The sequence below is a fragment of the Gigantopelta aegis genome, chromosome 10 (assembly GCF_016097555.1).
Source record: "Gigantopelta aegis isolate Gae_Host chromosome 10, Gae_host_genome, whole genome shotgun sequence".
NCBI classification, from domain to species: Eukaryota; Metazoa; Mollusca; class Gastropoda; order Neomphalida; family Peltospiridae; genus Gigantopelta; species Gigantopelta aegis.
This window is the reverse complement of record NC_054708.1, coordinates 41,823,497-41,838,364: the sequence shown is the minus strand read 5'-3', so window position 1 is coordinate 41,838,364 and position 14,868 is coordinate 41,823,497. Positions and strand designations below refer to the sequence as shown.

Below are 14,868 nucleotides of genomic sequence, written 5' to 3'. Positions count from 1 at the left end.
CTAGAAAGTATAAATAAGAAAGATCTACCACTGGCAGCTTATGCAACGGAAACGTCTGAAGATTCACGCGACCTGTTACGACTTCAGGTAGATGGTGAATTTAGTGGCTTCAGTCTTTAGTGGCAGAGTTTAAAATACACAACATTGGCAGATCCCGTTAGACTCCCATCCACCACCCGTTTGAAGTGCCCCTTTTAAGGACTCGTTCTCTTTTTTAAAGTTTAAAGTTCATCATTCACAATATACAGCGTTAAACTGCCCTGTACATCTTTGAGCATCTTATATTTCAAAATTTATCGGGAACATGCCCCCCAAATTTGCCATCGGAAAACTCAAACCTGTTATTTTTAGAATTTTGTGACCTTTTCTAAAATAACACCGGCCTCGGTGGCGTCGTGGCAGGCGATCGGTCTACAGGCTGGTAGGTACTGGGTTCGGAATTTTTAATCCAGATACCGACTCCAAACCCTGAGTGAGTGCTCCCAAGGCTCAATGGGTAGGTGTAAACCACTTGCACCGACGAGTGATCCATAACTGGTTCAACAAAGGCCATGGTTTGTGCTATCCTGCCTGTGGGAAGCGCAAATAAAAGATCCCTTGCTGCCTGTCGTAAAAGAGTAGCCTATGTGGCGACAGCGGGTTTCCTCTACAAAAATCTGTGTGGTCCTTAACCATATGTCTGACGCCATATAACCGTAAATAAAATGTGTTGAGTGCGTCGTTAAATAAAACACTTCTTTCTTTCTTTTTTTTCTAAAATACTGCATTCGCCTCTGATTTAGTACTGATTTCGACGTCACATACTTTTAAAAGTGAACATACTATGTTTATTAAAAACTCGTTTCTATGGTTTGGCTAATTATATAACTATAGGATCTTGTATTGTAAAATTAAAACATATATTTTAGTATTACAGTGTTAACATACTTAACTAAGAACTACTTTAGAGAAGCTAAAATAAACACGACACAGAATGTAACATTCTCATCACATCATAGTATGGGATTCATCAAATGTGTACAATTTCACCAGGTTCCTGATCTGAAGCAACAGAACTCGCCCACACTGACGTCCACAGCCCAAGTGTCAGCACCAGAGAACAAGTCTACACTAACGCCAGGTTTAATCACTGCTGTTGTTTACATGTCCTGTCTCTCTCTCTCTCTCTCTCTCTCTCTCTCTCTCTCTCTCTCTCTCTCTCTCTCTCTCTCTCTCTCTCTCTCTCTCTCTCTCTCTCTCTCTCTCTCTCTCTCTCTCTCTCTCTCTCTCTCTCTCTCTCTCTCTCTCTCTCTCTCTCCTCTCTCTCTCTCTCTCCTCTCTCTCTCTCTCTCTCTCTCTCTCTCTCTCTCTCTCTCTCTCTCTCTCTCTCTCTCTCTCTCTCTCTCTCTCTCTCTCTCTCTCTCTCTCTCTCTCTCTCTCTCTCTCTCTCTCTCTCTCTCTCTCTCTCTCTCTCTCTCTCTCTCTCTCTCTCTGGGCGGGACGTACCCAGTGGTAAAGTGCTCGCTTGATGCGCAGTCAGTTTGAGATCGATCCAGCCACTGCACCACGACTGGTATATCAAAGGCCGTGCTATGTGCTATCCTATCTGTGGGATAATGCATATAAAAGATCCCTTGCTACAAATGGGAAAATGTAGCGGGTTTCCTCTGTAAGACTATATGTCAAAATTACCAAATGATATCCAATAGCCGATGATTAATAAATCAATATGCTCTAGTGTTGTCGTTAAACAAAACAAACTCTCTCTCTCTCTCTCTCTCTCTCTCTCTCTCTCTCTCTCTCTCTCTCTCTCTCTCTCTCTCTCTCTCTCTCTCTCTCTCTCTCTCTCTCTCCGATACACATTTGTTCGGTGGCCATTGCCCACCAGTCATCTTTCTTAAAAGTCTACCTCTTACGGTTTTAATTAGTTCATTCTAAAAATCAGTATAGGGATAGGGCAGAACTCACAAATATAGCACACAAACATAGAAAAAAGATAGTTTGAATAGTTTCGTTTCAGATTATTTTGATTTGTTGTTTAGTTTTAGAACTCGTTTGAAGTCTACAAATTGTTCTAAAACTTAATACAATGATATTTAAGAGAAATGGTTAGAATTTTTATGAATTATAACATTCAAATTAAATTAAATAATGACAGTTTCATACTCTAACCCTTACTAGAGATTTGACTTGACCATTCTGAAACCAATCCCCCCAAAAAAAACAAAAAACAAAAATAAACAACCCAAAACAAAAACAACCCCGATACAATGCATGACGTTAACTCCATGGACTGAAGGATCCCCTGTCAGTGACCTCTAATTAAAAAGCTCGGCCCAAAACACACCGGATCTGGTTTGGGTCTGGCGAGTGTGGCAAAGATGCCATGTCTCGTGTATTTCAATATATATTAATGCGTTCATACCTTTAGAACAATTCCTTCTATAAACATCAATAATAAGTTTGAGGAATCCAGATTGATTAATATATACCTTTCCTGTTGGTTATTAAGAAAAATGAATGAGTAAGGTTCGAACATTGTGCAGCTGTGTCTGGCAGTGTTAAAATACAGAGCATGTTCTGTGTCGTCTGTTGCCAGATCTGTAGTTCGCGCCATCACAGACGCGGTGTGTTTTGTCACATTTGATTCATTGCGTTTCATTTTGGACTGGTACCATACACTCTAGACCCAGACACAGATCCAGTGTGTTTTGAGCCTAAGAAAGGGTGGAGTATTACCCCCCCCTCCCTCCCCCCAAAAAAACCCCACAAAAAACCCAAAAAAAACCCCCCCCAAAAAAAACCCCCCACAAAAAACAACAAACAACCCCCCCCCCCCCCCCCCCCCCCCCCCCCCCCAAAAAAAAAAAAAAAAAAAAATAACAACAACAAACACTTTTTTTTTTGCATGTTGATATTCAGATCCAAGCAAACTGGATACAAGTGGCAAGCTACAACACATGAATATTCTGCTTATTGCGGGAGATATCACAGAAGAAAGGGTAATATTCTATGCTTTATAGTCCCTTGCTATTAATCTTAACGCTGCAGTGTTGGGTCTATATTTCTAACACTAAAACTTATAATAGATAATCAAGTCTTATTTTGCCGTCTAGTGCAAATAAAGTACTGTAGATCTGCTTGAATAGTTGCATTCTTCATAAATGTTTTTATATTTGAGGCAAAGTCAAACAACAATGATTTTAATGATTTTACTGACTATTATTTGTGTGTATGACTGTTTGCATACTACTAAAAATGTTAAATTTTGGAAAGACGAGATATTGTATTGTTTGAAATATATGATTTGATACAAAAAACAACCCAAAAACAACAACAACACTCAAAACAAAAAACAACAACAGAAGAAGAACGGGAAGTATTTAATCTAGTATACGGGTCTTTTTCCCTTGGCGCGGGTTTCTGTTGTATTCAATAGAAGTGTTTCCATATGCGTAAAACGTTTGCACATGGAAAACTGCCCTAACAAATCATCAGTAGCATACTTTAAAACAAGGCACCTAAAAAAATAAAAAATAAAATAATAACAATAACAAAAAAAGAAAAGAAAACAAAAAGAAAAAAGAAAAAGAAACCAGCACCAAATGTTCTAGAGCATTATTTAAACTCACATTTTCAGGTTACCTTCTTGAACTGCTTACTTACTTCTTTTTAGTCGTAATCATAAGATGCTACTGCTAATAGTCCAAGCTCCAGATCCTGTAGGGGCGCTATTTCTAGTTGGACCTGACATGGCGAGCTGCAGAAGCTTTCTCGTGATTTTATTATTTGTACACATCGCCTGAATGAAACTAAGGTGGGGGTACTAAAATCAAATAATTGGAACGTTATTATTTTGGACGATGGTCCAGACTGTCTATGTATTCCTTTTTTTAAAGCACTGCAGTCCACATAATGATGAGATAACCCTGCATGCATGCCTGTATTCACTAAATTACTATGTATTTTATTAGGGGAACCCCTTAGGATGAACAAAAATAAAAGTAAGATAGACTTCCTGTATTAGTGCCAAAATGTTATGCTCATGTAATAAGCCACGCTCCTTTTTGAATTACGACGAATGTGACAATATGTATTCTGTTTTTTAAAACATACTTTTGTCATTTAGTTGTGTTACAGAGTGAAAATTAATATAGGCTCAACTCTACATTGCCTCATTTTGGCCACGTGATGACATAATCCAAAATGGCCACCATCAGATTTTGCATGCATTACCACTGTTTGCATTATATTTGAAGTTAAAACCTGTTTCTTCATTTATTCTTCTCTGTTTGAAATGGTTCTAACTGAATTAAGATGATAAAACAGACAAAAGAATGGGGGAAAATGGAATATATGTTTAATGACACCCCAGCACATGTTTTTGAACTATGTCGTCTTGAAACTTTATTATTTATTTGTTATTTATAAACTTGGTCGAGATAGTGAGAGAGAATGTGTGTAATGACAAATGCTACTCTTACTGAATGGAAATATGGTATTTTGTATGTACTCTTTACCAAAGATAAGAATGCAAACACAATGGACTTTGATATTCTTTTATGGGGCATTGGTATAAAATTGACAGGTCTACAGAGGGAAATGAATCCTATGATCCATTACACGTGAGACAAGTACTCTACATATACTTCTGAGCTGTATCCCAACTCCAATACAGGAAGAGCAGACATAAATGTTTGTCAATTATACGTCATATTAAAAAATAGCCTCAAAATGTCCACCCTGAAACGTTATGAATCCCAAGAGTCCTTTAATGTCATAACCATGATGGAACAAATGCTGTGCCAGAATGATATAAAGTTATTTCAAAACTATTATGCCCATGCTCAAAGTTATCTCAAAAGATCTGATATGTAGATAACAAAAGCTGGAGCACAAGGAATATTGTACAACTTAAAGGGAAAACCAACTGTTGGAAAACTGAAGCTGTCCCTTTTGTTATACACACTGTGGGTGTCTAGCAGAGCGAACGCATGATTCATGTTGTCTATCATGGGTTAGTTCAGACTGTGTGATGTACGTACTCCTTTAAGTTGGTGTTAAATGGTACCCCTATGTTTGAGCATAACCAGTTTGTGACCCAGGGGTTATATGTTGAGGTGGGTGTCAACACAGGGTCCAAATTGCCTGCCACGCGCCATTTCAGACTGTATGATATACATGTTTATTTTAAGCTAGTTTTATCTCGTACCAAATATCTTAAAGTATAATCAAATTGCACTTATGGGTAAGGTATTGGGGGTATCAGGCAGGACCAAATTGTCATAGCCGAGACTGTGTTATTTACTTTTTTATTGAAAGTTAGTTTTATCTCAAACCTCCTAGTATAACCCAGTTTGGGGTCACATTTTGGGCGTATGGGTCTTTGTGAACTCCAACATGTCTTTTACATGTGGGCCCATGTTCGGGTTTGTAATTTGTACTATTTGGAATTGGTTTTGTTTGTTTGTATAACCCATTTTGGAGGCCATATTGTGGATCCTCATATATGCCACCATCTGAATGCCCATATACTCAGATATAGGGCCTGGGCCTGAGCTCTTGGTCTATACAGCTTAGTTTGGAGAATGGAGTCATTTGAATCTGTATGTATACATGTATATAGATCGAGATTTGAAACTGATCTTGTACCTTCAGTAGTTTTTGCATTTTCAGGTGTGTAAATAAATGTACGGTAATACCAGTTTATAATTTTGGCTGCCAGTTTTAAATGACATAAGATCAACATAGCTACGTTCATTTTGTTTTGATTTAATCAAATTAATTAGAAATTGTTGTTCATTTTTCATAGAGAGAGAGAAAGAAAGAGGCAAGTAATGGGACGCAGTTTGTGCCTACGGAGGAAACGTTCCTGTTTAAAAGTCTTATCCCCAATTCTACATACATGTTATCAACAGAAAGGAAGTCCAAAATTTTCACATATATCTGTCTCTGTGTATATTTGTCTGGGCCAACTTGTAGTCTTTACAAACTGTCAAGACAAAGAGTAACAAATGCGGGTAACTATGGTTTGCTGTTGTGTGGTCCCTGGATTACAATTTTAAAGTGTTTTATGCTATGAATTTGTGTTTCATGGTTGATTTATTATTTAATTATTTATATTATTTCTGGTTAGAGTTTAATCAGTTTAGATTACAGAATACTCTGATGCATTTGATTAAAATAGCTATACATTTACCCACAATACCTTAAAAATAATAGTGAAAAAGTAACATGCCCAGGTGAAAAATTTAGTACCCCCACCTTGAATAGTTTCAGGTGATGACCTTCTGCAGCTTTCCATGTCAGGTATACCTCAAAAATGGGTTTTGGAGCTTGGACTATATATTAGCTAATTATTTCACATAACATAACATTTCATTTATTTATTAGTAGTTGTACCACGTATTTATGGATGTTCTAGGTGGATGCAATAGTGAACTCGACAAACAGAAAGTTAGACTTTTCTGTTGGATTAATCTCTAGAGCTATAGCTGAAGCTGGTGGTGTTTCGCTGAAACGTGCAATAGAGGAATATAAAAGAGAATCCTCGAAAGACCCGACTACACAAATTACTGTAACAGACGCCGGAGATTTGCCTTGCTCAAAGATTTTTCATGTCTGTCTTCCGCTATGGCCACCTAGTGAACAAAGTGAAAATCAGTCACATTGTGAACAGGTGATTTTAGACAATATCGTGTACTTTATATAAGTTCCACATAAGTTGCAGGATTGACCCTCGTAGCCCATCAAAGTGATGGGCTCCATTTTTTTCCTATTTCATCCTGTGCTTCAAAACTGGTATGGCGAATTGTGTAATATGTTATTCTGTCTCTCAATCTGAATATAAAACACCCTAGTTGTTAAGTGGAACAAACTTACATTGTGACACAAGATGGTTTCCTTTCTCAAATTAGCTTTTATGGGGGTAATAGATTACTTACGCAAACTGTTCAGTTTCCTAAATATTAATTGTGTTCCCATGACAAAATGCTTGTTTATATGTAAGGATGTGACTCTTTAAGCACCTGCTTCTTGTATGGTTAATTAATAATTGAGTATGGGCTGATTGTAGAATATACGGGTTTAAGACTTTTTTTAAATTTTATTATTTTCTTCTCCCCAGGATTTATAATACAATTTTAACTACCATAATGAAAACAAATTATTATTGTTATCATTTTTATTTTGTTATACATGATAATAGTTACGATTATTTATAACATCTGTTTTAGAAACTTTGTGAAATTATTGAGATGTGTCTTATTTGTGCAAGTGTGCGAGGTATGCACAGCATTGCATTTCCATTACTTGGGGCTGGAACACTGAAATACCCATCAGACGTTGTAGCCAGGGCATTCGTGGAAACCATTTGGAGCTTTAGAGTCATTCATAGAGAAACAAGTCTTCAGCTGGTGAAGATAATAGTCGGCATCTCTAACACAGAATTTAGACAGGTACGCTGTTAGTTCAGTGCATAACATTAGCTACACGACTATTGTTACATTGTATACAATAAAAAGTCATATATTGATACACCTTTTAAATGTAGAATTCCACAAATATATATAATTATGATGATGAATAATTCGAACATGTAAAAGGATATTATTTCTTATAATACATATATATAATTTTACATAAAAGAAAACTGTCAGGTATTGAACGTACATCAATGTAAGACTGAACTGCCATGTATACTTATGGTAAAGGTCTTACGGTACATATGTGACAAATGCATACACGACTGGTTTTCTTTTTAAAAATTTTTTCTCATTCTTCGATATATTCCATTTATTTTTATTTTTGTTACAGAATTTCGCGCAGTTGAGAAGCAGAAAAGCTACATACACGAGGCAAGACAAAAATCACGAAATGAAAACACTGGTATGTCCAGCATGGGCTATATTACCCCAGTGGCACTCGTAACCGGGGAATAACGATACTGTGTATTGTATATATAATTCTGTTGGACGATTTGGCGCTTACAAATTAACATTACCATAGCATCATCTTATTGGCAAACACACAAAAATAACAGCACATTTTAGAGGTTTGCTTTTTGGTACCTTTTATTGGTTTTAATGTTTTAAAAACTGTAATTTTTTAAATATAATTTTGTTTTTGTTTTGAAAATGATCTCGTGAATTCTTCCTAGCAACACTCAGAACAGTGTATAAAGTATTTATTTTCAACATTTATTTTCATACAGAAAATTTTGCAGTCTGAGAAGCGATCTTAGTCCTAATATGACTTTTTAGTGCAAGGTAGCAATTTTCAGGACAAGAATCACGAAATGAAAACAGTGGTACGTCCAGGATGGGCTGTATTAACTGTATTACTCCAGCCGGCACTCATAACCGGGGAAATAACACTACTGTGTATTGGTGTCATGTATAATTCTATTGGACGATTTGGCGCTTACAAATCATTAACATTGCCAATACTCATCATGATTTGGCAAACACACAAATGACAGCAAATAGTTTAGGGTGTTTGCATTTACACCATTTATTTTTGTTGTTAAATGTTTTAATAAAATGTAATTTTAATACAGAATAAATATAATTTGTTTTTGTTTTGAAAATTATCTGTTAACATGAATAAAATACAAAGTTTTAGCAACACTTAGAACAGTGTATAAAGTAGTTTCTATGTGCATCTCAAGATGAAACCTTATTTTCGTACCTAAAGTCTCAGAAATGTTTGCCATACACCATGGCTCCGTTTTACGAAGCGATCTTAGTGCTAATATCATCTTTAGTGCATATGGTAGCAATGCATTTCAGTTGATCTTAGCGCTAAGATCGCTTCCTTGAGCGGGGTCGTTGATCCTATATTAGTATTTAAACACCAAGTAAGGCTGCCAGTCATTCTAAATATGCGAGAGAGCAATCATATTGCCACACCGTCTGACGACATGTTCGGCTGATCTTACACCTCGTAGACCTACTTGTCACATGAAATGTCATCTGGCTTTCGGAAGGATGGTAGGTAGGTAACTGGTTTAAAGTGCTCATATACCACTAGGGTTTCGAACACGTCCATCCCGAGTCCGACCTCCGATAAGATCGGGGCCTGACTCAGGACAAGAAATTCCTACATACTACGGACAATTTTGAAATTTAGATTATTAATCTAAAACGTAATAAAGGGGAAATGGGAGTTTAATATTTTTGACTACGCCTTAAAAAAAACCCCCAAATTATAAGAAACTAATTCAAAAATTAAAAACATACAAATGGCGCAATTTTAGGTGGGCGGATATAAATATTTAATTTTAAACATTCTACTCAATTAAATTTTGGCCCCAAAGACGTTAGAAGGAAAAGTTGGTCCATCTGGCTTTTCGTTTAATCTGCTGACGCACACCTAGAATCTCGCTGACCTGTGATATACGATTAGAAACAGATTGCTATGCCAGGGTATATAAAAATAATTTTTCATTAAAACAATCAGTGTGTGTCTATGTTTTAGTTTTAAATTGGTCACTCATTTTCAGATTGTGTTCTTCTAATGCAAACAACCGTGCTAAATTAATTCAGAAAATGAGTGAAGGACGCATGATTAAAATCTGTCTATAGAATAAAATATTTCCTTGGGTTAAGGTTAATATAACATTGTTGTTTTGAAAACGATGATGGAAACTGAAGAGGGCGAAGAGGAGGGAAGACAAAATAACATCTATACCTTTGTTCAAAGGTTTTGTTTTTTAAGACCAGCAACAACTACGATTAGGCAATCGTTATAACAGCTTATATTTGAACACGAAATGGTATGTGAATTTCACTTATGTTTTAAACGTTTCTTTTAACATCAGTAAATGTGAGTACATTATATCATATATAATTTGTTTTTGCTATCTATTTTCTAGATAATCAAATACAGATTGGTTTTGTACGTGGACAGTTGGAAAAACAATCGGTAAGTCTATACATATTTGTCAAAAGTTTTGTTATTAATTGTTGCTCGCGTCTTTAAAGACCCTAAAAATTAAGCCCTTAAGAACGAGTAATTTATAAAGAAATATAAAAGACGTATTTGAAAATAAAAAAGTGTTTCTCAAGTGTATGTTATGGACGTGATTGCTATACATGTATATTTATTTCAAACTTTTATCGAACATTAAGAGTTGTACTAATTTACAACCAAATCACTGGAATATTAGACGATTTTGGGGATAGCAGGAGTCTTCTTTCATGCATTTGACAGTTACTACAGTGGATAAATATAAATGATGTACTATTTCATGTCCTCATCTTTCCTTGTAGATGATTAAATATATTATTTTATTACAAATATATCGTGCTACAAACAACAACAGCAGCAGCAGCAGCAACAACAACAACAACAACAAAAACCACAGTTCTAAGTCCTATTGCTAACTCCATGTCTGTCTGTGTCTGTGTATCGGTCTCTGTCTGTCTGTCTGTCTCTCTCAATCTCTGTCTGTGTGTCTGTCTGTCTCTGTCTGTCTCTCTCTCTCTCTCTCTCTCTCTCTCTCTCTCTCTCTCTCTCTCTCTCTCTCTCTCTCTCTCTCTCTCTCTCTCTCTCTCTCTCTCTCTCTCTCTCTCTCTCTCTCTCTCTCGTGTCTAACTGGCTTTGTTTGTCGTATATTCTAAGATACATGCTCTAGTGATTCCTTGCTCGTCTGACCTGAAACCAAACACGTCTGTTGGGAAAGCCGTGCATGAAGCAGCGGGAGCGGTCATTAGGTGTGAACTCCGAGAACACTGCACTGCACCTCTCAAAGACTGGGCCTTTGTCGTCACGAGCGGGGGAAACCTGGAGGCCAAGTATATCTACCACGTGAATATCCCAAGATACTCCCCTGACGCAGTCACAAAACAGGTAAAATGGTCAGCACAACTTTGCATAGTCAGATTTTAATGCTACTGACCCCTCCTTTTCATGTGAAATGTTTTCATTTTACGAGTGCTGGTTATAATAGTATATGCATTACAACAGTTTGTTTTCTCATAGTTTAGTTGTAAAATATTAGCTCATGTTCACTCTAACATTGATTCTGTTAAAATCTGTCAACTGTAGTTTATACCAGCATATTAACATCTTACTGTGTGATATAGTTTCAGAGATGTAAGTTCGTAAATGCAATTAATGTGTTTTGATAGCTCCCCTTAAACAACGAGGCCTGACGCTGATCAAATATTCAACATTTCTACGAGAAGGCAGTGGTTAAACGAATCAAGGAAAAAAGGTCACAGGCAAAAAAAAGTCACAGAAACAAAACCACAGGAAAAAAGTCAGAAAAAAAAAGTCACAACTTTTAATTAAAAAATATATTAGGTAATGAAAGACAGATCAAACACATTTTGTCACGAAAGTTTTTGTCAATGTTCTTTGTTTTCAATGTTGGTGGTTTAAGCGGATGTTCCACCCGATGCCACAGAGAAATTCTGCCACAGTCGTGCGGTCCTCAAGACGATCGACAAACAGGTTGCGAAGGCGCTCTTGCAGCTGCAAATAGCGTCGATAAACCTGTCGTCGAGGTGGGCTGCCAACCGCATCCTGCTGGATGGTGGTGCTCACTGTCGCCTGCCCACGTTGAAACCATTCAATAACCCGCCAGGTTGAGGGGTGGTAGTAGCCCACAAGGTTGAAGAACATGTTGTTCCAACCTTCACACAAGTTGTTCATACGAGGATTAGTGTTCATGGTGACGTGATGGACGTTCCACAGGACAGGAACGAACATTGGTGGAATACAGCGGAACCTGAGCTGAGCACCGGGCCAAGAAGCCACTCTACAAACCCACTTTAATCAATAAGTTTAACAAATCCACAGTTTGTTGAAAACTACCATATAACTACAAATGTTATCAACTATGCATCATTAATAAATGCTGTCAAATCATTTATATATAAATTAGATCAGTTAAAAGACGATCATTTTAACACCGTGAAAAATCCTATATACCCTTTAAAACTGCAAGTATTATTAAACAGTAAAAAAGGGTGCAGAGATATGTATGATATTCATATTTTAAACTTTCAGTATGTAAAGCCAAAAGCACAGATAAAATATAGTAATGAAGGCTTCTTATTTGAACAAACTGACTGGGAAAATATTATGTTTTACCATTTCGATGTGTGAAAGATTCTAGTCTTCGATGGTTTCAGTATAGATTACTGCAAAACATATTAGCTACTAATACTTTTCTATACAAGATTAAATACATTGATTCTGATATATGTAACTTCTGTAATAATTTTCCTGAAACAATACATTATTTTTTCAATTGCGATAAGGTACACACTTTATGGGAAGCAGTAACAGATTGGATGTTGACTCCAACAGGAACTATAATTCATTTTAATAAAATTATTATAATGTTTGGTTTGGTAAAATAATAAAAGCGATTTTATAAACGATTTTAAACTATAATAATAATATAAAATATTATATATACAGTATGAAAATGCAAAAGAAAGGTTTAAGTATTAATGCTGTGCATGGCATAATGCAACAGAACTTTGAAATGGAAAGGTATATTCTTTTAAAAACTTGTAAATACGATATATTTAATAATGAATGGGCAACGTGGCAAATACTATTTTATTCAGACTTTTTTTCCAGCCACCGGTTACACGAGGGGAACTTAATCTTGGATAAATATTAATCCTTTACACTCAGTGAACCATTGGAGAGAGAGAGAGAGAGAGAGAGAGAGAGAGAGAGAGAGAGAGAGAGAGAGAGAGAGAGAGAGAGAGAGAGAGAGAGAGAGAGAGAGAGAGGAGAGAGAGAGAGAGAGAGAGAGAGAGGAGAGAGAGAGAGAGAGAGGGAGAGAGAGAGAGAGGGGGAGGGGGAGGGGGGGGGGGGACACACACACACACACACACACACACACAATACAAATACTAAAACGAAAAAACAAACAAAAAAAACCCTATGTATATAGAACCTGGCTAAAACACAATTTTATACTTAAAATGAGATCTGTCTTTTTAAAGCAATTTCCGGAGATGCTCAACCGATGTTTGACTGACGCTTGCCTCATTAACTGCAAGGGAATCGCATTCACTGTACCTGTCTCTAAAGAGCTGAAGTATCTACCAAAGCTGATGGCAGAGTGGTTTAAAAGAGGATTTGATAGGTTTCAAAGATCACACAGTCATTTACTTTTCTTTGAGATGAGAGTTGTGATTAAAGAGAATGACAAGGCTACATACGATGTAAGTATACCCGTGTATCAACTGCAGCGCAATCAAATCAAAATATACACACATACACACCTGGGCAAAATATGTTCTAAAAAGATTGAGTACTTTAGTTAAACAAGTATTTCTTGAACTAAAGAAACATTTTTTTCTTTCAAGATCAGTATTTCACGAATAATAATTATAGAGTATATCCAACAAAGTACACACTGTACATGTTCTATAATTTTATTTTACAAATTTGTATTGGATATAATCAAAGTAATTTTTCTAGTTTTTAAATTTTATTAATAGGCATTTCAAGAAGTGCAGTTTGGTACAGAGACAATAGGTAAGTACTAATGTTAGTTTTTGTTGTTTTATTGTTGGATAATCCAAAGAAAGGACACAACATTGAACGCTAATAATATAATGCTGCGTCTCTCTCTCTCTCTCTCTCTCTCTCTCTCTCTCTCTCTCTCTCTCTCTCTCTCTCTCTCTCTCTCTCTCTGTCTTTATCTGTCTATCATTTTGGTGTTTGTATTTTCTGAGATATCGAAGATGACATATTTAATCCATCTGGTATTAAACGTTTCAAACATTTCAAAGTTGTAATGTGTCATTTGTAAAGTAAGAAAGTCAAAACGTACGACACATTTGGTAATCGAGGTTAGTTTTGATGTCTCCACCATAGATTGCTGTAACTGTGTTTCTTTAGATTTCAACCAGGTTCCCAGGACGTGGGGCGCGATGAGTAAAGATGCTGAGGTTGTTGCAGTTTCTCTCCACCAACATGACACTGAATACAAGGAGGTTGCTCAGTTACTGAAAGAAACAGCTTCAATCGACTTCCGCATCAAAAAGGTTTTTTCCCTGAATAATGCATCGAATATAACTTTGAAAAAGTAAAATGTTAAAACTTGAAGCCAATACCAGAATATATTTGAAAAAAGGCGAAAAAAGTCCATACTACACCACGGAGTGTACGGTAAATTAAAACTATCAAAGTAAAGATTTCAGAAATGTTAAAAACATGAATTCCATTCATCATAAATTACAGAGAGGTTAAACGTGGGAGTGCTACTACTAGACTATACCACCCGTGCAATATAACACAAAGCACGCCACAAAATGCCATATATTTACAAATCCATGGTAACTGGCCTAAAATGTGCTGCATTTATACTGTCATGGATTCCACTGCATAACCATTGTGTCTGTTATAGATTGAACGAATACAGAACAGAGCACTGTATCTGCAGTACAATGTAAAACGATGGCAGTTGTCTCATAGACACACGGAACACGAAAGTATCGAGAGACGACTGTGGCACGGTACGACAGAAGATGCAGTCAGAAGTATCAACTATCATGGCTTCAACAGAAGCTACTGTGGAAAAAATGGTAGTACACGAGAGGAAATAAGGAAACCCGCGTACCTCCTCCCATCGATAGAGACAATCCACAGCAAGTCTACGACTCGACAGTAAATGATGTTGAAAGTCCTTCCATATTTGTCATATACAACGACACACAGGCCTACCCACAATATTTGATAACTTTGAAATAGAAAATGTTGTGTTACAGCAATTTAAAGATTATACTGAAACTTGTACATCTCGAGAAGTTAAAATACATTTTCTGTTTCACATAAATGGCATTTGGAGCTATTACAAACATCTGGGTAATGTAACCAGAAACACGGCGATTTGCCAACATTTATGATTTAAAT

At 36.5% G+C, this 14,868-nt stretch overlaps 1 protein-coding gene across 1 annotated transcript in view; it reads left to right on the top strand.

The window, feature by feature from the left end:
• LOC121383632 (protein mono-ADP-ribosyltransferase PARP15-like) overlaps positions 1-14,626 on the top strand; it is a 33,035-nt gene extending 18,409 nt beyond the window's left edge. Inside the window, exons 10-22 of the mRNA XM_041513725.1 lie at positions 5-87; positions 1,033-1,120; positions 2,902-2,981; positions 6,404-6,658; positions 7,215-7,436; positions 7,795-7,866; positions 8,251-8,287; positions 9,854-9,903; positions 10,603-10,830; positions 12,951-13,172; positions 13,452-13,488; positions 13,855-14,000; positions 14,363-14,626. Of these exons, the coding sequence (XP_041369659.1) occupies positions 5-87; positions 1,033-1,120; positions 2,902-2,981; positions 6,404-6,658; positions 7,215-7,436; positions 7,795-7,866; positions 8,251-8,287; positions 9,854-9,903; positions 10,603-10,830; positions 12,951-13,172; positions 13,452-13,488; positions 13,855-14,000; positions 14,363-14,626 (1,784 nt within the window). The remainder of the gene's footprint in view (positions 1-4; positions 88-1,032; positions 1,121-2,901; positions 2,982-6,403; positions 6,659-7,214; positions 7,437-7,794; positions 7,867-8,250; positions 8,288-9,853; positions 9,904-10,602; positions 10,831-12,950; positions 13,173-13,451; positions 13,489-13,854; positions 14,001-14,362) is intronic.
• Positions 14,627-14,868: the final 242 nt, after the last annotated feature.